Raw genomic sequence first — 21,186 nt, forward strand, 5'->3', positions numbered from 1 at the left:
CCAATAGTAATGAGCGTGGGATTGCATATACCCACCGTGATACCACAGCGAGCGCAAGTCATCTGTTTGTTCATTTTTACAACATTTATATACCTTTTGATTGTAAGCAGAACCTTTATGCGGTTTGCAAATAATGAAACAAACATTAAAATTATCAATTAAAGCTAAAAAAGAGGTGTTTGGAAAATTCAAAATGTAATTCAAATCAACAGTTGAGCTTTAAAAGAGCTTAAAACACACATCAACTTCTGTATGCCTGGATAGACTTGCCGGAACAAAAATGTTTTTAGCAAACACCGAAAATAGTAAAACAAAGGCTCTGCCTGGTGGTGCACAGGTTTTTCCTTCCATCCGTTCACCTATAGAACAGAGTGGAGGAGATCAAAATCTCCACACAACCTTCCTCCACCCCCAGTACAAGATGCAGGAGGGAGACAATGGCAATGGCATTATTTTTCATTGCTTGCACTGGTCCTGGGCGGGTTGGGTTGACTGGCAGATCATCCAAAGAGGATCTGCTATGGAGGCAGAATATCCTGGTTTCAATTATTTGGCTTCTCCAGGTAGGGCTAGGAATGTCCCTCTGCCAGAAACCTTGGGGAGCCTTTGGTGTTAGTCAGTGTAGGCAATCCTGAGATAGATGGACCATTTGTCTGACTCAGTATAAAAACTCTTTCTGTGTTCCTGCAAGAAATATTCTGTGGGAGAGGGGGGAGGAAAAGAATAGAAGCCTTTCCCCCCTCAAGCCCTGCTTTGCTCTGCCTTATTCCACGGCAAAAATCCACCATTAAGCAACTTAATGAATAGATCTTACCTGCAGCCAACATGGAGAAGAAGACCGTAACTATCGCCAGCACAGCCTGGCTCCTGTGCCGGAACATCTCCCGTTCTCCCATTGTCTTCGTGGGTTAGGCAAGTGGCTGTTTTCCCTTTCCAGTTAAAAGTGTGTTTGCAACAGCCGCGTCTGGCTAGGTTTCACCGGAAGATGTGTCCTGTAACCTCAAGCCAGCTGGAGGTTTCTGGGAACTCTTGCAACCCACTCTCCAAAAGCCAAAGAGGCTGGGTTTGGCAGAAGACAAGGTGCAAGATACGGTATGTTTCTCTTGGGAAATTCACCACCATTTGATTTCTAGAGTACAAACAGGAGGCTTGTTTGGAGATTCCAGCTTAACACAACCTTTGGGGGTTTTTTAACTGCATAGCAAACAGAAGGGTTATTTCTGTGGACTTCAGACTCCAGAGATATTCCCCAAGCAGCCTCCTTTCATCCCCTGGAAAATCAACAGAAACGTAAGATTTAGATTCATTCGTCTGTATATGTAGTCATCAGGGCAAAAGATTTTGACTGTGCAAAAGTAACACAAAGGTGACATCGATAGACGTCAACTCAGACCCAAACAGGCTGTGATGTAAATGAGCTTTTGTTGTTTTGCTTTTGTTGTTTTTAAGGGATGGCATCCAATTTCGTTGCACTTGTGCAATGTTGCACTAGTGTAATGACAATAAAGAATCTATCTATCTATCTATCTATCTATCTATCTATCTATCTATCTAAACAAAGATATTTCAAATGAAAATGGGATGAAATAAAAAAAGGAATTAATGCAAACCTGAATGGAATTAGGTAAAACATACATGAATGAAAGCATAAGAAAAACTTACAGTTGTGAATCTCCCTGACAAGATATGGCAGAAACATAAGGGGCACATTGAACCCATTAACTTTCCATGCAACGCACTGCTGCTCTTCAGGATTTCGGTTCTCCTGACTTGCTGGCCCCTTCTGAACACAATTTCTGGGTACCCAACCATAGGGAAAAAGTCAAAAAGTGGGTTCAGAGAACCACAGTGCACTGAGGCTTCTGGGGACACGCTTCCCACTGCTGTCCTCCAAAGAGTGCTCTGGAATGGGTTTTCACTGGGATCAGATCTGTAGTACTGGAGTCTGGGGGCAAATGGAAATGCTGCCAGACTGCACTGGAGGCTGCAACAAAGAAAGCTTTTTTGCCCTTCTCCTTCTGTTCCCAAGCCAAGAAGGCCAGCACACCCCCAAGCTAGCCGCCCAGGCAAGGAAAACTGCAGCTGCCCAGCCACTGACGGTCCAACTGAAAATTATTCACACCTGACCTTCCATGAAGGTCTCTCATGCTCCACCTCTGGGGTTGGCCAGCCTCCCATTTAAGAAATACTGCTGTACACACAAGCACATGACCTCCGACATTTCACAAAACAAAAACAGAAGCATGTTTGTAACACCCTATTCTCACATCAAAGATACAACATAGGGTTCCCAGACCTCCAGGGCTGACCCCAGGTTGAAAAAGTTCCCCCACCCCTGAACTCCCAACAGATGGATATCCAATTTCTGCTTAAATTCTTCCAAGGAAGGAGAGTTCCCTGTTAAGTTCTTATTTAATACTAGGGGCTGCTACCTGTCCTTGCTTCATTCACCAGTCGGCAACTATGCAGTCCTCAGCGTGACGGCATCCTTACAATTCATTATATAGATAGATATGGCAAGGTTACTCACTTTGTCGACCCAGAACAAGAGGCTGTTTATTAAGGCTAGCACACAACAACAATGGAAAATGAAAATATGCCCCTGAATAAAAGTTGCTGGGATTCACTAGGAGGGGAAGTGTCATTGCACTCTAGTCCTGCTTGTGAGCTCACAAACCCATAGGTTAGCCACTGTGGGAACAGGATGCCAGACTAGACGGGCCACTGGACTGTATGTTATTAACTATTAAAGCAAAGATAACTGTTTGTAGCAATTTTTTTAAAAAAAAAATCCTCCCGACACAACACACCTCCCTGGAAGCCTGAGCAAAATTGGGTAATGCCATCCAGGGGGTGAAAAACACTCCATTTATGAGGAAGCCATGTGGGTGATGAAGCGAGACATCACCTTAGGTGTTTCACAGTACATTTCTGAAGTTATGCCTCATAAATTTTAACAAGCTTCAGTTGGAAAACAGCGAGCTCCCACACTGAGGCTGCACTCCCTAACCTTCGGTGACCAAAATTTTCCACTCAGTCTGCTTGCTGCTATTGCTGTACCCACCTGCCTGGTGTTTTCCAAGAGCTATGTTGTTGTTATTTGCTACTGCAATCCATGCCACCGGGAAGCCAAAATTCTGCAACTGTGTGACGGGGGAACAAATCATTCTGCAACTGGAGTGCATTGCATTATGCAATGGCTACAGATTTCCTATGCTCACGAACTATGATTCCAGCCTTCTGTTTTAAAACACTGGCCTTAGGAGCCCCTTGCACTGCCGCCAACATGGAAAGTCAGAATACTCTTAGCTATTGGACCATCTAGTTCAGCATTCCAGGGTTTCCGAAACTTGGGTCTCCAGCTGTTTTTGGACTACAACTCCCATCATCCCTAGCTAGCAGGACCAGTAGTCAGGGATGATGGGGGTTGTAGTCCAGAAACAGCTGGAGACCCAAGTTTCGGAAACCCTGGTCTACACTGTTTACACTGAGTGGCACCCAGTGTTGGCTGTTGCCCATTGGGAGCTCAAACAGTAAGGGTAGCCAGAGCCAATGGCAGGCTCCAGTTCTGGAGCCATCCTTCTCCCTGCTGAGTCCTACGAGGGCAACAAGGAGACTAAAGAAGGAGGAGAGGAGGAGGAGGAGGCAACTGACAGCCAGGGCCATCTTCTGGCCAGGTTGTAAGTAGATATGTAGGCAGATGTGGGGCTGGCTAAGGGGACACTGTAGACCAGCCTCCACTGCTTTCAACATCTCTCCAGGATTTCAGGTGTTCCCTGGAGATGGCAGGTGGGGATCAAACCTGGGCCCTTCTCCATGCCAAGCAGATGCTCTAACACTGAGGTCTGGCTGCACCTTCCATCTTTCCCTCTCTTCCGAACCACTTCCCTAGGAGCCCTGCAGCCCATCTTGAGATCTGCTCTTCCCCCTTTTCACACTTCGGCTCGTCCATTCTGTCCCATCCCCGAGAGTGTTGATTTCATCTGGTCCAGAGGGAACTGGCCAAGGTTCCCAGGGCAGCATCTTGTTGATGAATGGATGGGTTGCATCACCCTGTCCTCTCCCCTGCCGAGCAGGTTTTAGGACCAAGCTGCCTTTCCCAACCAGAGGCAATCAGGACAGAGAGCTGGGAGTGTACACCTCGCCAAGCCAAGCCGGAGAACAGGACAGACCGGAGAAGTGATTAAAAAGGGGGGGAAGACAATGAAGGCGGCCATAGAGCTCACCATCCCGATTGCCTTGTTGGCCACAGGTGGGTTGCCACCAGGGGAACTCCCTGCTGCTGCGAATAACCTTTCTTCCCCTTACACCCAAGAGAGAAGGCAGTTGTTCTGACTCCCGGCTCCCTCAGGTAGAGTAACCGAGGCTTCGTACACACCACGGACTTAAAGCATTCTCTCCTCCCCCCCTTCCAAGAATCCTGGGAACTGTAGCTTACCTCTTCTCGGCACCCTTAACAAACTACAGGTTCCAGGATTCTTTGGGGCAGGTATGCTTTAAAAGTATGGCACATATGCAGCTTGAGAGCAACAGGGACAACAGCTTCTGCACCTAAAACAATTGCACTGAAGATGGAATTTCGGTGGGCATTAGCTTGTCCTCTCACAGTGCTACAGAGTGGAGAAAAGCTGTCCCCCACAAAATTCCCTCTTCCATTCCAATGTTAATGGTTCCACCCTTAGTAAGGGACCTTCTTTGTATCAGCGCCTTACTTATTCCTTCGCCTAATTCTCAACTAGAAATACAGCAACCCGTGGCTCCCATCCCTCCAATTTTAACCACACTTTTCCTCTCCCACATCATGTACTGGAATCCGACCAGCCACAAGCTCATCTTCTAATTATCATCTACCACTCCCTTTCCGAGCTGGAAAAAGTAATGTGTATTCCTGGCTTTTAGCAACACCCGTCATTGACTCTGTTCGCAGCATTCAATTCTACTGCTCCTTTCCTCCAGGTGGAAAGGGGACCCAAATTGGTTCTGACCCACAGTTCTTTCCCTCAAAAGCAGGTGGGGAATAGGGCCAGCTCCGGAGCTTGGTAAGGTCAGGCATTTGCCAAGGGGTGCCAAAATTAGCAAAGGGTCACTACCCCCATCTTCATTTGCATTCTCTCTTTTGACATAGAGCATTCAAAATAGGTGTGTGAAAATTCTGAATTTTCACCCCCTGCCTATTCCATATATCCTATTCGTTGTGCATTCAGAATTATTTGTGCTCATGAAGGTATCGACAATGTAGTTTTCCTTGCAGTTTTCAATACAGGTTGTGCCTTCAGAGTTTTCAGGGCAGACACGCAGCATGGCTTCCAAACCAGCACATGTTCCAGAACTTCCTTCTGTTATCCTGAAACTCTTCATACAGTCGTACCTTGGCTCCCGAATGCCTTGGGAGTTGAATGTTCTGGCTCTTGAAGTTCTGGCTCCAGTTTCCGAACATTGTTTTGGAAGCTGAACGTCTGGCGTGGCTTCCACTATTGCTTCCGGTGTGCCTGAGCAATTAGAAAGTGCACCTTGGTTTCCAAACTTTTCAGAAGTCAAACTGACTTCTGGAATGGATTCCATTCAGCTTCCAAGGTACGTTTGTACAGTAATTGCTCTGATTTGTTTCTCCATCCCACTTTTGTTGCTCTACACCGCAAAAGCAGCCCTCCAGATAGAAATAATGCAATAATACTGGACGACGTCTAAAGCAGAATGATGTGCGGACAGTCCAGGATAAATCCACCATTCACGCAACTGTTATTGTTGCATGAACAACGTGTTGCAGAACACATACAAACGCACAACAATAGACCAGGTGGAAAGAAACCCTCTGCAGGACTCCCTGCAGGTGCCTTGCCACAGAGTCACCCCCCCTGCCACAAACACACACACACACACCAAACTTTCAGATGGTACCACCATGGAATTAAAATCCAGGATCCCTGGCTTTACCTGCTCCAATCGCTTCTCTTGCCGAATGGTTTCAGGGAGGCAACTCAGGAATCTCAGCCTGCCTCCTGCCCTGCAGAGACCAGCATATGAACACATCGCCGTACAACCTCAGAAACACCAACCTACCCACACAAGTCAGTGGGAAAACTTTAAGTGAAAGATAATTAACTCTTCCTCCTCCGTTCCTCCACTGCCCTGGGCTGAAATGGGCTTATTGGTCAGCTTGGTGCTTATTTAATATACATGGGTTCTTGGTTTCCACAAAGTCCATCAACACTTTTTCAGTGGGCCTTAGGCTGTAATACGAGCCCCGCATGCCAGGCAGCAAAGCCAATTTAATTCTGAGTGGACATAGCTAGGATCATGCTGTTAAAGAACAACTTGCTTTTTATTGTTACTCAAAGTGCCTATTCCACAGGTATTGCTTGGTTTTTTTGCTACGGTCCGATCATTCTACTAGGTACTAGTTCTAATAGCATTTTGGTGCTGTTTGGAGTGCTTCCTTCCCTTTTTGCTTTAAAACTGAGTTGTGATTTATTTGCTGGTGTGTATCATTCCAAACTCCTTTGTGAAATTTCTTCTATGAAGAGGAGCATATGCTCTTTTTAAATAAAAATTTAAAAGTTAATCAAATGTGTTTTTTTAATTAATTTAAAAACAGCCTAATCCTTGCCCTCAATAAAACACAGATGAGGAAATCCTTGTTCCTTTTTTTAAAAAAAAATGTTGTATAGTAGGCATGTCCAGACATTGAGAAGGCCCCTGTACATTTAAGGCAGAGCTGGGGGAACTGAAGCCTGGGTCCCAAATGCGGCACTTGAAGCACTTTCGGTCTGGCCCTCACAACGCTCTCCAAACCTCCCTCCCTCCCCAGCCGCACCCTCACTGTCCCTGCTTCACACCCTCCTTGAATATATTTTTTCTGGTTGGAATCTCTCCTTGAACTCTGATCACGCTTCTTGCTTGGCTTGAGGGAGCGGGGTGGGAGTATGTTTGTGTGTGTGCAAATCCACCTTCTATACAAAGGCATTTTTTTTTTACATTTATTGCTTCACCCTCTTTTGCCTCTGGCCTCACCCACCGCTGGCATTTTTATATTCATCTTTGATTTTCTAAAAGGGAAGGCAAAGTATCCCAAAGAAAGGCAACCTCTTGGCTGGTAGCTGATCTAAAGAAGGGCTTTCAACAAAGGTTAGGTGCCCATCCATCAGGGATTTTTTCAGCTGCAATTCCTGCTTTTGCAGGGAACTAGGCTAGATGGCCCCTGAGGTCCCTTCCAATGTTGCCCCAGGAAGGTTCCCCATTGCCAGATTTAAGGGGTGCCCAGTTCCACAGGGACATCTTACCCAAGCACTCTGATGGGGAAATATGTCCCATATAACACCTGTCTTGAAAGACCTACATTGGCTCCCAGTACGTTTCCGAGCACAATTCAAAGTGTTGGTGCTGACCTTTAAAGCCCTAAACGGCCTCGGTCCAGTATACCTGAAGGAGCGTCTCCACCCCCATCATTCTGCCTGGACGCTGAGGTCCAGCGCCGAGGGCCTTCTGGCGGTTCCCTCATTGCGAGAAGCAAAGCTACAGGGAACCAGGCAGAGGGCCTTCTCGATAGTGGCACCCGCCCTGTGGAATGCCCTTCCAGCAGATGTCAAAGTGATAAACAACTACCTGACATTCAGAAGACATCTTAAGGCAGCCCTGTTCAGGGAAGTTTTTAACGTGTGATTTTACTGTATTTTTGGTTTTATGGAAGCCGCCCAGAGTGGCTGGGGAGGCCCAGCCAGATGGGCGGGGTATAAATAATAAATTATTATTATTATTATTATTATTATTATTATTATTATTATTAGGAAAGACTCCTTTGCAAAATGTCATTTCAGCTTTGCTTCCTGAAGCTCATGGCCTGTCTTGCCACAAGTGCCTGGGGACACGTGAGAATTGCACGAACCAGCAGCAACTCTGTGGCAGCAACGAGACCCTTTGCATGGAGGAAAACCGAGCTACCTACGGTATGTGGCCCAGGGAAGGGGTTGCCAACTGACCTGGCCTGCGCATGTCCCTTGATCTGCAGCAGGGCCATCTTACCCATAGGCGCTAGGGGTGTGGGGCACCTGGGCGCCGGGCTCTCAGGGGTGCCAGGCCGAGAGTCCAGGGCAGAGATTTGGAGTCCGGGGATTGGGAAGAGCCAACAGCCATTGCCGAGTGGAGCATAGCCCATTAGAGCACTGCAGCTCTTCTGCTGCGGCCGGCTTCGCTCAGTCGCTGCCACCACCGCCTCAGGCTCCTCTGTTGCTGCTGAGGTGGCTGGCCAGGCCAGATCTGCCGTGCATGCCTCTCCAGCCCACCCTAAAAAAAGGTTGACAACTCTGAGCAACCTGGAGGGGGGCACTAGACAGATCTTTGCACCCCAATGCCGCATATGCTTAAGACGGCACTGATCTGCAGAATTTGATGCTTTAAAAAAGAAACAATTTTGCAGAGAGTTGTGCATCACCACCTACCTGCAATGTAGTGGTCAGAGTGTGGGACTGGGACCTGCGAGAACTGAGTTCACATCCCCACCCAGCCATGAAGCTCACCGGGTGACCTTGAGCTAGTAGTCACCCCAATTCTCACCCTAACTAAAGTACCTCACACAGGGCTGTTGTAAGGATAATGCAGAGAAGGGGAGGAGGCATGTGCACCACCTAGAGCTCTTTGAAGAAGGCATAAATGCAATAATATACAAAATAAATCCAGCCTTTGCACAGGCACAGTGACACACTGAAAAGGTAGTAGCCCTTCGCTGTCCCAACAAGAAAAGTTGGTCATCATTCCCTCTAGGTGCCCCACTCGCCTTAATGAACGGGTTCGTCAAGCCTGTGTTTGGGCTGTGTTTTGCCCGGTGCGTCACAATTTCTGCAGGCCCGATTTGGAATAGCCTTATCTCAGATCTCTATCACTTAAAAAAAAAAAATCCATGTGTGACCTTGGCTGGTTAGCTTTGTCTCCAGGCAAGGAGGGTCATTAGCTGCCCGTTTAAGGGCTTCCTGGCCTGGCATTTAACATTCAATTTGCTGCTTCAGAGGTTTATGTGTTTGTTTAAAGGAAGCATATGACTAAGTAGGAGAAGGCGCTGCTGTAGGTTAACATCGGGCAGGAAAACAGAGGTCAGTTCTGAGAAGCCTAGAGGCCTAGTTCACTACCTTTTGGAACTTTTCTCTTTGCAGAACTCAACAGGGAGGAGGAGGATGGGTTCAAAACCAGAATCAGCTGGCTCTGCCTGCCATTGGCTCTGGCCTCGCCTATTGTTGGATTCCCTGCTGGGGTGGCACATCTTGTTTTGCGACTTACTGCTATGCATACTTACCCCTAATATACGGTTGCCATACAGTTGTACCTTGAAGTCGAACAGAATCCGTTCTGGAAGTCCGTCCAACTTCCAAAACGTTTGAGTTCCAAAGCGCAGCTTCTGATTGGCTGCAGGAAGCTCCTGCAGCCAATCGGAAGCTGTGGAAGCCCCGTCAGATATTCGGCTTCCAAAAGAACATTCGAAGACGAGAACAGTCACTTCTGGTTTTCAATCATTCAGGAGCCGGAACATTCAACTCCCAAGGTATTCGGGAGCCAAGGTACAACTGTATTTCAAAAAGCAAAAATCTGGACACAAAAAGGTGTTGAGGGTTTTTGGAGGGAAATCGCCCAAAAAGTTGTTTGGGGGAAATCGCCCCAAAACACTTCCTGGTTCTGTTTTCAAAAAACCCAGACATTTTGCCTATTTTTGAAAATTCCCCCCAGATGGTAATTTCCCCATTGCAATCCTGGACGTGTCTGGAGGAAAATGGATGTATGGCAACCCTACCTAATATATGCCTTTTTATAAGTATTGTTTCGTTAGGTAACTGCATTGCAAAATTCGGATAACTGCAAATTCTGAAGGATGGCTGTGTTTCGTCTCCTTTTTTTTAAAGTGTGGATTTCATAACCTCACATTTAAACATGAACTGAAGCAAATTACTCCCCCCTCCCTAGTGATCAGTGAGTTACTTGCTGTTTGTAAGCCTCACCATGCACCTTAGCTACCATCTTGCTGTGCCTTCCCTTCTCTAGGTCCCATAAGTGAGACCCTGAAGAGAGGGTGTACCACACCCCAGTACTGCCAGTCCTACTTCTCCACTCGCAGGGGCTTCATATCACGAAGCATCTACTGCTGTTCCGAAGACCTTTGCAACGATGTCCCCTACAATGGTAAGAGTCCCCGGAGTATGGTCAACCCTGAAGTGGAAATGATCAGGCCTCTACGCTCTCTAGAGACATGCGTGACACACTGGAAAAAGAGCTGACTTGCTTACTTTCATGAGCCACTAACTATGGCCACATTCACACCATACATTTAAAGCACTATGATACTGATCTACGCTGTCATGGCTTCCCCCAAAGAATTCTGGGAGCTGTGATTTAAAAGTGCCAAGAGGAGACCCTTGTTTCCCTCACAGAGCTACCATCATTCCCTCTTCACAGGGAACTTTGGGAACTGTAGCTCAGGGAGGGAAATAGGGGTCTCCTAATAACTCTCAGCACCCTTAACAAACGACAACTCCCAGAATTCTGTGGGGGAAGCCTTGACTGCTTAAACTGGTATCATCATGCTTTAAATTTATGGTGTGAATGTGGCCTATCTCCTGCTCTCTGTACGTGATGTCAAATATTTCAGTGATGTCAAATTTGACAGTGATAAACAATATTTATTGTTGTTATTTTGGTTTATTACCCATCCTTGATCAGGAGTCCCCAAATGGGTCACAACCATTTAAAACAACAACACTGAAAACAGTTTGAAAGAAATTACAATCGCAAGAGTAGGGTGGGTCCCAAATATATATATCTGTCAAGTGTCAAAGGCCAATGCAAACAGGTGTGTCCTCTGCAAATTACCAAAATATGTATAATGAAGGTACCAGACGTACCTCTCTGGTGAGGGAATTCCACAACTTAGGGACTGCTGCAGAGAATGCCCTCTACCGGGTCACATTCACCCCAAATGGGAGGTGGAACCACCAAGAGGGTCTGTGCAAAAGGAAGTGGCCTTTTAGATATTTGGGGTCTACATTGTTTTTAGGGCTTTAAACATTGGCATGGGCTCCTTGACCACCTTCTGGACTACTGCTGCCACCCAAGCTTCTGAGGGAGGTGGAACCACCAAGAGGGCCTCTTAGAATGTGGATTTTTGAGGTGCTATTTACTGAAGCCTTCCCCAAGCAGTGCTCGTGGGCCTCAGAATTGGTGAGCCCTTTTTTTCCTTGCCTTCCCGCAGTCACGTACAGCACCAAACGCAACGGAGTGGAGTGTTACAGTTGCATCGGCAGTTTGGAGGAGTGTAATGGGACCAGCATTCCCACAGCCCAGTGCAGAGGCAAAGAGAACCGCTGCGTGGAAATTTCTCGCCAGTGGCTGCCAGGTAATCTATCTGAGAGGTGTTTCTGTGCCCTTCCAATTTGTCACTTCTTACAAGATTCAGGCCCCGCCCCACCCCTGGCACAGTTGCCCCAAAGCTATGACTGCATCTATGGTTCCCTCACTTTGATGTCAAAAGGCATTTTGTACCTCCGCAAGCCCTGCTGAAAAAAAAATCCATTTAAAATAATAATACAGTGGAACCTTGGTTCTCAAATGGCTTAGTTGACGAACAAATCGGCTCCCGGACACTGAAAACCGGAAGAAGTGTTCCGGTTTTCGAACGTTTTTCAGAAGTCGAATGTCCGATACGGCTGTCAGCTATTGTTTCCAGGGCGCCTGCACCAATCAGAAGCTGTGCCTTGGTTTTCAAACGTTTCGGGAGTTGAACGGACTTCCGGAATGGATTACATTCGAGAACCAAGGTTCCACCATAGTAATAATAATAATTACTAAACTGCTCCCACTGTGATGCCAAAAGGCTTTGGGGGGGGACCCCAGAATTTGCCCTTTAAAAAAAACAGTTTAAAAGTTGGGTGCATGTACGTGTTTTACCAATCACTTCTGTAGATCCTAGGCTGAGGTTCTGGGATGCCGAAAGGATTTTGAGATTCCCCAACTCCCCAGAGTGTAAAAGAAAAGAAAAGCCACACTCACTTTGCACTTTGGTATGTTGCCCCTGCCCACCTTGGCATGGGGGCAGCGGGCCACAGCCGTTGTCCCCAAAAATGATTAGCCACCCCTGATAAAAACAGAGGTGTATCTGCTGAGGAACCCCTGCTGGTTTTTGTGGCAGAAGCCATGTGTGCCTTGCAAAAGGTCACATGTTGGATTCTAGGGAGCACTCTCAGTTCATGTGGGGCAATGGCCTGGCCTCTCCAGTGTCCCGTGAGAACTGGCACTGTGCTGGCAGTGCCTGATGCCCATTGGAACTGGAGGAGCAGAGGGAGAGGAGACCAATGGAAAGTGGAGCCAGAGCCATTGAGAGGCGGAGGCATCCCCTGCCTGGTTGTACATAAGTGCACATTGCACTGCAACAGAAGATCAAGGAGTCCTACGTGGTTGTCTACTCTCTGCGAACGCAGCCTGAATGCCATTGAGCTCCTCTGTAGTGTGCTTGGCATACAGAATAGCCCAGCCCTTCGCTCAAATACATTCCCCAACAACCATTGGCAAGGATCTTTGACACCCTCCTCTGTTTCTACAGGAACAGGTCTGGTGGAGCCCATCATCAAAGGCTGCGGGAATTACCCCAAGGAGGAAACACTCATGGCATACAGCATAGGAGGCAAAATCAGCTACGTGGCCATTCGTGTCTGTGAAGGTTCCAGGTGCAACAACAGCTCTTTCACAGGTAACTGTGGGTTGCAGGTTTCTTGGGATGACCCAAATTGGAACAGCAGGAGTCCTGAGCCAATTTTGACTCAAATGTGCATGCCAAAATTAAAATAAAACTTTGGGTGCTTTGTGTTTAAAATTTTGTCCCCACTGAGGACTTGAAAACCAAAAGTTGAAAATTGCAAAAACTCAAAAGTCCAGTTTTTTAAAATATCTCTGGATTGCATAGATGTATTTTTAAAGTCCTTTTGGCTCACATGTCTGTCCCCCCCAATATAGAAATATCCCACCCACAAAAAGCAGCATTATTAGGCAGTAAATATCTGTGAACAAGACTGGGCAATATTTATTATTATATTAATAATAATACATTTATATCCCACAAGGGCCAGAAAACTGGGGGGGGCAAAGCAGTTCCCCCAAATGTGGGTTAACTACCCTCCTACAAGTAGGCACACAGGCAAGAATCCAACACAATAGCTTTCGCTCTCTTTTCCCCCAGCATCTCTGATCCTGGAAATAGTATGTGGTCATCCCTGAATAATAGCCATGAATTTGTCCCGTCTTTTTTAAAGTCCTGCATTACATCAAAGCTCCTCCACTCTCACTGTCTCTGTATGACGGTGTCAGAAATCGAATCCAGGAATTTCTGGTTCCAAATTTTGTCCCACATGTCATTCTGGCCTCAAAAAATGCAAACAGCAGCTTTGGGGAGATGAGGTTTGTGTTGGGGCTGGAAGAGAAAGAGTTAAACTCCTCATTCCCACAGTCCAGAGGCTGCTCAGCTCTCCTAACAGCTGCTGTTTGCAGAACAAACAAAAGCATGGTAATTGTCACACCTAATTTGGCCCTTACTGAAAAAGACTTTTGTCTCCTACCTTTCAGAGTTTTCTGTGAGGGAACTCAACGGGCTGGTGTGTTACAGCTGCCTAGATACAGGAAATGATGAATGCAGCGCAGGGAATCTGCAACTCATGAACTGCGTGGGAAACATGGACCATTGCATGAATGTCATAGGTAAGAGATGGTGCAAGATTTATGGCAAAAGGTGGATGGAGGCTTTTGAATAGGCGGTGCCTCCTCAGGTGATAGTAATGATTATTATCTTACCATTTTAAAGTGCCTAACATTTTCTAAGTGTTGTACCTATACTAAAAGATAGGGCTGTCCCTGCCCACAGGCACACAATCTGATAGGCATGATACAAAAGGAAAAGGGAATGGAGAGGGTAAAGGAAAGCAAGCACCAGAGCAGGTGTGCTTTCACTCACCAGTTGATTGGGCCAGGCTGGTTTCCTCTTTGTTGTGATCCTAAAATACCTTCTTAGGTCCAACTCACATGTACCAGTCACGGTACTAGCCAAGGTCAGTTCCTGTTCCTAAGGCCTACAGATGGCTTACTTGCAGCACTGGAAAGCCCAAATGGTTTAAGAACACAAAGCATACATGCACACCAATTAATACACAGCATGATAATAAACGGCCTTGGCCCAGTATACCTGAAGGAGCGTCTCCACCCCCATCGTTCAGCCTGGACACTGAGGTCCAGCTCCGAGGGCCTTCTGGCAGTTCCCTCACTGCGAGATGTGAGCTTACAGTGAACCAGGCAGAGGGCCTTCTCGGTAGTGGTACCCGCCCTGTGGAATGCCCTCCCATCAGATGTCAAGGAAATAAACAACTATCTGACTTTTAGAAGACATCTGAAAGTAGCCCTGTATCAAGAAGTTTTTAATGTTTGACTTTTTTGTGTTTTTAATATTCTGTTGGAAGCCACCTAGAGCGGCTGGGGAAACCCGGTCAGATGGGCAGGGTATAAATAATAAATGATGATGATGATGTTGATGATCCTACAGTCAGGGCCGGCCCAAGACATTTTGGCACCTGAAGCAAACCACAAAATGGTACCCCCCACGCCCTGCCCAGGGAAGGAAGTGTGAGTGAAGATCTACATCAGGAGCAATCGGGGAGACAAATCAGCCTTATCCAGTGGGGGATGTGGGAGTCAAAGACTTTCACAGTGGGGAAAAGGGCCCATTCTGAATCATGCCAGGCAAGTGCAGAGCCCAGGAGAGCCCATAGGGCAGCCAGGAGACATTCCCAGCTCTACCTGAAGATGTCAGAGACTGAACCTGAGACCTTCTGTACGCAAAGCAGATGAGGTACGGCCCTTCCTTACAGTCCTGTCACATCCTGGCCCTTCCAGCTTCTGGTTACAGGAAACTATGAGTAAGTTGATTTGCCCCAAACACAAGGAATGCATGATTAGGATTCAGATGAAGGATGGATGAGAAATTTGATTCAGGATGCATTTAAAGCCGAATCAATAAAATTTGCACTTTCCGAAACAATACGCAAACCGAAACACAGCGATCCTACAAAATTCACACTTATCTGAATTTTTCAATGCGGTTCTCCAATCAAGCAATGTTCATAAGAGTACAGATATTAGGGAAGCGTGTGCATCGAAATGAAGCTATAAAATGCACTGGATACAAAAATGCATTAGATTGTAGGGAATCGCTTGCCAAAAATGTGTCACATTAGTCAAAAGTACCTGGAATTATGTCTTTGTTAGGAGAAATGCTGGTGAATTTCCGTGTGTGTGTGTGTGTGTGTGTGTGTGTGTGTGTGTGTGTGTTTGCAGCAGAAATGTGAAGAACTGAATTCAAGATTGGGGAAATGAGTAATGGAGAGAAATGAAATTGACCAACGCTTCTATCCCTACTCATATGATCTGATCCCTTGTCCTGGGAAGATATGCAACTCCCTTCCCTCCTCTCCTCTCTTCCAACACAGATTACGTCCACGGTGCCACCCTCCGAGCTGGCTGCGCCAACCAGCAGCTCTGCCAGGATACGGTCTTCTATGGAACACTGCTGCCCAAGCTTCCCGTCAGCTACGTGACCTGCTGCCAGGGCCCCTTCTGCAACGGAGGGCCAGGCCAGGGTGGAAGGAGAGGCGAGGGCATCCTCTTCGCCCTGCTGGCAGCCCCACTGCTCATAGCCCTGAACTGAACCACAAATGCCTTCTTCACCCGTCTGCCCCCATCCCAAATGCAAAACTCCTGTAGATCAGCTGCCCTCTATCCCAGGTCTGGCAGTGCCCCACCTGCGTCACCAAGGTGTGTCTTTCTTTGGGAACGTAATGGGAGCAGGACTTCTGGAAGTCTTCCTACCCACAAGGCCCTCCTTCTTAGCCCTGCCAGGTTTCACTGAACTTCGCCAACCCTCCCACAACAACTCAAAAGGACGCAGCCCGCAAGAGGGCAAGCTGTTTGCTTCTTTAACTTTCCACCCACGTCCGGTGAAGCCACTCGGGATTACTTGCTCCGGGAGCTTTAATAAGATTATATAATGGAAAAACCAGGCCATCTCTCATGGCCCCTGAGCCACCCCCTTGAGTGTGAAAAGGCCTTTTAACGTCATGTTTTGTATTTCCCTTTTTTTGTAGTGGCTGCCTCTCTCAACTCATCTCAGAAGGTTGGGAGGGAGGGAGGGGGAATAAGCAGGCGGAAAACCAAATAAATGGCTTGGAAAGCAGTGGCGCAGCTGGGTTAGTTCCAGCCTCGGATCCAGGGAGATTAATTTCTAGTTCATTTCTGCAGATTTCACGCCAGTGGCTGGTCTGTTTGTTGGCAGAACCATCTTCAACTGTAGCAGGTTGCAATTTCCAACCCTGTAGTATCGAAGGCAAGGCTTTCGATATACAGTGGTACCTCTGGTTACGAATTGAATTCGTTCCGGAGGTCCATTCTTAACCTGAAACCATTCTTAACCTGAAGTACCACTTTAGCTAATGGGGCCTCCCGCTGCCACCGCACCGCAGCCACACGATTTCTGTTCTCAGCCTGTGGTAAAGTTCTTAACCTGAGGTACTACTTTGGGGTTAGCGGAGTCTGTAACCTGAAGTGTTGGTAACCCGGGGTTTTTGGAACCTGAGGTATCACTGTACTCTTCCTGGAGGATTTTCCCCCTACTTCTCCCCACACACACACCCCAAAAAAACTTTATAACATTCGTTATAACCCCAGACGGGCGGGGTAGAAATAATAAAGAATTAGAATTAGAATTAGAATTAGAATTAGAATTAGAATTAGAATTAGAATTAGAATTAGAATTAGAATTAGAATTAGAATTAGAATTAGAATTATTCTGTTGAGGAGTTGCACAGGTAAATGAACTGCAATCTGATTGAAGATGGGTCATCACAATACAGTGGTACCTTAGAAGTCAAATGGAATCTGTTCCGGAAGTCCGTTCGACTTCCAAAATGTTCGGAAACCAAGGCGCGGCTTCCAATTGGCTGCAGGAAGCTCCTGCAGCCAATTGGAAGCCGCAGAAGCCACGTTGGGTGTTCAGGTTCCAAAGAACGTTCACAAACCGGAACACTCACTTCTGGGTTTGCGGCATTTGGGAGCCAAAATGTTTGACTCGCAAGGCGTTCACGAACCAAGTTACGACTGTACATCATAAAAGCATCTTTGGAACAAAGGAAAAGTGGGGAGGATTGGGGAGTCCGAGGGCAATCCAGGTTCAAATTCCTGCTCATCCTGAAAGCAAATCTGGTGATGTTGGGCCAGATTCTCCCTATCAATCCAGCCTACCCCATAGGGTTGCTGAAATGATAAAACAGGAGGTAGACCATGAACAGTGCTCTGTGCTCCATAGAGGGAGGACAGGAAAAAAATATAACTGCATAAATGAATGAAGATGAATGGAGAAATACAGTGGTGCCCCGCAAGACGAATGCATCGCAAGACGGAAAACTCGCTAGATGAAAGAGTTTTCCGTTTTGGAGGTGCTTCGCAAAACGAATCTCCTATGGGCTTGCTTCGCAAGACGAAAATGTCTTGCGAGTTCCTGTGGGTTTTTTTCCTCCCCCCCCCCTTTTTCTAAGCCGCTAAGCCGCTTATCAGCTGATCCGATAAGCCGATAAGCCGCTAAAAGCCGCTAATAGCGCTAATAGCGCTAATCCGTCAATGGGCTTGCTTCGCAAGACGAAAAAACCGCTAGACGAAGAGAATCACAGAACGGATTCTTTTCGTCTTGCGAGGCACCACTGTACAGAGAGCAAGTTGACTAAGGGCGCATCCACACTCCTTGTCCCATGCCTTGAAAGCTTGGGTCCAAGTAGTAATCCCATTGTCCTGTGCTTTATAGGCATGGATCTGAGCAGTTTTCTGTTTGCCCTGCTGCTTTCCCGGGAAAGCCTTCTCTTTAGCACAGAATTAGAGCAAATGTTAAGCAGTAAAGAGTGGTTTTTTCCGGGGGGGGGGGGATGCGACACAACAGGCAGAAGTCTGGATGAGCCCAGAGTTCACTTCCAGGCAGGAGATGATGATGATTTGCAATAATTTAACATGCAAAATTAAAAATGGCTTCAGACAACTTACAGTAAAAGGGCCATTCACATATTGCAAGGGGGATGTTGACAACAATTTGTTTGTTTTTAACTGAGGGCCCCAGGAGATCCATGCACATGCATGACGATTTGCACTCGTGCTGCTATCAGAGTGGTCATACGCAATCGTGCTTTCAACACTGGTTTTGCCCACAAAGGTTTTGGGGTGATCACACCACTTCCTTTCTAAGCAGTGCCTATCCCGCAACTTCCTAGTGAAATCCCGTAACTTTTTACACCACAAATGTTCTGGTTTCCTTCTGCTTTTTGTTGTGCCATAGCCCTTTTGGACAGCAATAATAAATTCACCACAAATGCACTATTGTTGTGTCAAGACTGAGTTGCAGAATGCATCCACAGTAAAACTCCAGCCTCAAGGGTCCCTTGCTTGATTTCTCCTGGAAAGGGTAAATCCTGGAAAGGGTAAATTCAGATTAAATTGCCAACAGTGCCCTGCAGATGCTGTTTTTTAAAAAATGTTGCACACATGAGGAGCGCCCATGGTAGATACCTATCTGGAAGCACCCAGAGAGAAGGGGGGGTGGAGGTGACCGGTTAAGCCCAAAACAGCACATGGAATAACAATATTTAAAGCAGTTGCTATATTGCAAGTTGATGGGTGGATCTTGACTTTGAAGCCTGATGCTTTAGAGTTTTCTGTGTCTGCTCCTCAGAACTGGGGTTGGGGGGTCCTCATAAGCTTGTCAATAGTTCCTTGTTAAGGGCAAACAAGGGTCACATTCACACCATACATTTAAAGTACTTTGATACAGCTTTAAATAACCATGGCTTCCCTCAAAGCATTCTGGGAGCCATTGTCAATTAAGGGTACTGAGAGCTGCTCCCCTCCCAAAGAGACCATACCCAGAGTGGTTTAACAATCCATCTTCACAGAGGACTCTGGGAATTGTAGCTCTGCGAGAGGAATAGAGGGCCTCCTAGCAGCTCTCGGAACCCTTAACAAACTACAGCTCCCACAATTCTTTGGGGGAAGCAGCACCCTAGGTTCCTCCCTATCCCAGGTCTCCCTCTTACCTTGGACTCTGCTTTGAGATGCAAGGCTTTCTGGCTGGAGATACCATCCTCTTCTCTTCAGGGGTGACTCAGTTTCCCACTTCCCTGCGTTCCTTCCTCCTTTGAGGAGGAAGGGCTGAAACCGCCCTAAAAATAAGCAGATGCCAGTGACTGTTCCGGAGCCAACTGCGCTCTGCTTTGCCAGAAAACACCACTCCGATTCCAAGCTCTCGGCATGGTTCCCACAGTCATTTTTCATCTTCCAGAGTCCACAAGGGCCCTCCCCAAAGCCAGCAGGTTGCTGTGCCTCATTATTATCCTAATTACCTTGCATCACGGGATGGTACAGCCTTTTTATGAAACATGCTGTTTGGCTGCAGCTCAGCCCTGATGGTTTAATTCACATCCGTAAGCGAAGGAGCAGCTTCCAGAGGGTGGGAGACGATGCATTAAGGCTCCTCCTGACTTGCTTGTGCAAAGACTACGCCGTGGTTAGATGCCGGGTGCTTCCAGAGAAGTTGTTTGTCGATCATCCACCCTGGTTTGTTTACGGGGAGGTTGGAGACTGTGTTGGCTCCTTAACGAGCATCCTTTCTGTGTGGAGGTGTGATGCCCTTGCATCACAGGAAGTGTCAGTCACTTTCCCGCACATCTTCCCATCACTTTCCTTCTTGCACAACCCAAAGCGGGTTTGTTATGCAGGACCTCCCAATCAACTTCTCTCGCCCTTTTAAGAATGGCTGCTAGCCAAGGTGACTGTTCTACACCCACAGTATGCCTCTGAACACCAGCTTCTGAGATGCACGGGTGCGGAGATTGCAGTTGTGCTCAGGACCAGCTTCTCAGCTTCCCATCTGCATCTGGTTGGCCGCTGTGAGGTTAGATGGGCCTTTGGTTTGATCCAGCAGAACGCTCTTTATGTCCTATTGCTGGGGTGGAGAACCCAGGGTGTGTGTAGAATGCAACCTGCCATGTCTCTCTTTCTGGCCCTTGGTTCTCTCTCCCCACCCTCATTCTTCTCTCCCGGCCAGCTAGAAAGGATCCCAAGAGACAAGGCAGTGAAAAAGATTTAGGAGAGTCCTTGTGCGCTTTGGGTTTTGAAAATCCAAAAACATGCCCTTTGAGTGGGAGTGGGGGAGAGAGACATCATTTAATAAAATAGGAATACAGTGGACGCTCCGGTTGCAAACGTGATCTGTGCGGGATGCACATTTGCAACTCGCAGTGGTGCATTTGCACAAGAGCGGGTTGCAATTCGGCGCGTCTGCACATGTGCAAAGTGCAATTTAGCACTTCTGCGCATGTGCGACCGCCGAAACCCGTAAGTAACCCACTCCAGTACTTCCAGGTTTCGGTGGTCCACAACCCAAAAAAACGCAACCTGAAGCGTCTGTAACCTGAGGTATGACTGTATAGGAAGCTGCTTCATATTGAGTCAAGTTCCTGATCCATCTAGCTTAGTATGTTGGAATAGCTCAGCCAGTAGAGCATGAGATTCTTAATCTCAGTGTCATGGGTTCAAACCCCATGTTGGGCAAAAGATTCCTGCATTGCAGGCGGTTGGACCAGATGACCTTTGTGATCCCTTCCAACTCTGCAGTTCTGTAACTTGATGGTTCTGCAGCAGCTGTCCGGGATCTCAGACAAGATTCTCTCCCAGGCCTCCAGAGAAATGGCAAGGACTGAACCTGAGACCTTCTGCATGCAAAGCAGATGCTAAACAGGAGGGAGGTGTGCGTTTGTAGCTGTAGGTGAGCCTATTTTGAAATTCATACTTCCGAAGGTCTTTGGCAAAAGCTGGCATTGGATCCCATGGGAACACAGCCTTCTCTTGGCTTGCTAACATTACACAAACAAGTCGTAATTATTTTCCATTGCCAAATGTTAGTAGGGATGGTGCAGACCTCTGTGTGTGTGCGCGCGCGTGCATGAACACACACACACATGCTTAAGAAATTTAAGGGCTGCAGCTCAATGACTGAGCATCCACTTTGCATACAAAATTCAATTCCTGGCATCTCCAGGTGGAGCTGGGAAAGTCACTTACCTGAAGCCCTAGATAACTGCT

The 21,186-nt window shown here is 47.2% G+C and overlaps 2 protein-coding genes across 6 annotated transcripts in view; one reads left to right on the forward strand and one right to left on the reverse strand.

Annotated features, from left to right (window-relative positions):
• LOC310712473 (urokinase plasminogen activator surface receptor-like) overlaps nucleotides 1-21,186 on the reverse strand; it is a 28,635-nt gene extending 7,449 nt beyond the window's left edge. The window contains exons 1-2 of one of the 5 annotated variants that reach the window (XM_083515572.1): nucleotides 21,166-21,186; nucleotides 815-1,271 (exon numbers count right to left, since the gene is read on the reverse strand). In XM_083515572.1, the coding sequence (XP_083371698.1) occupies nucleotides 815-896 (82 nt within the window). In that variant the 5' untranslated portion in view covers nucleotides 897-1,271; nucleotides 21,166-21,186. The other 4 variants (XM_083515570.1, XM_083515568.1, XM_083515569.1 and 1 more) reach the window with 4 other exon arrangements.
• LOC310712477 (urokinase plasminogen activator surface receptor-like) lies at nucleotides 3,101-15,784 on the forward strand. Its single transcript, XM_083515580.1, has 7 exons — nucleotides 3,101-4,252; nucleotides 7,815-7,943; nucleotides 10,024-10,161; nucleotides 11,228-11,371; nucleotides 12,575-12,721; nucleotides 13,591-13,722; nucleotides 15,501-15,784. The coding sequence occupies exons 1-7, from the start codon at nucleotides 4,204-4,206 to the stop codon at nucleotides 15,716-15,718; spliced, it is 957 nt and encodes a 318-aa protein (XP_083371706.1). The 5' UTR covers nucleotides 3,101-4,203; the 3' UTR covers nucleotides 15,719-15,784.

The sequence above is a fragment of the Podarcis liolepis genome (assembly GCF_965112155.1).
Source record: "Podarcis liolepis genome assembly, chromosome: 7".
Lineage (NCBI taxonomy): Eukaryota > Metazoa > Chordata > Lepidosauria > Squamata > Lacertidae > Podarcis > Podarcis liolepis.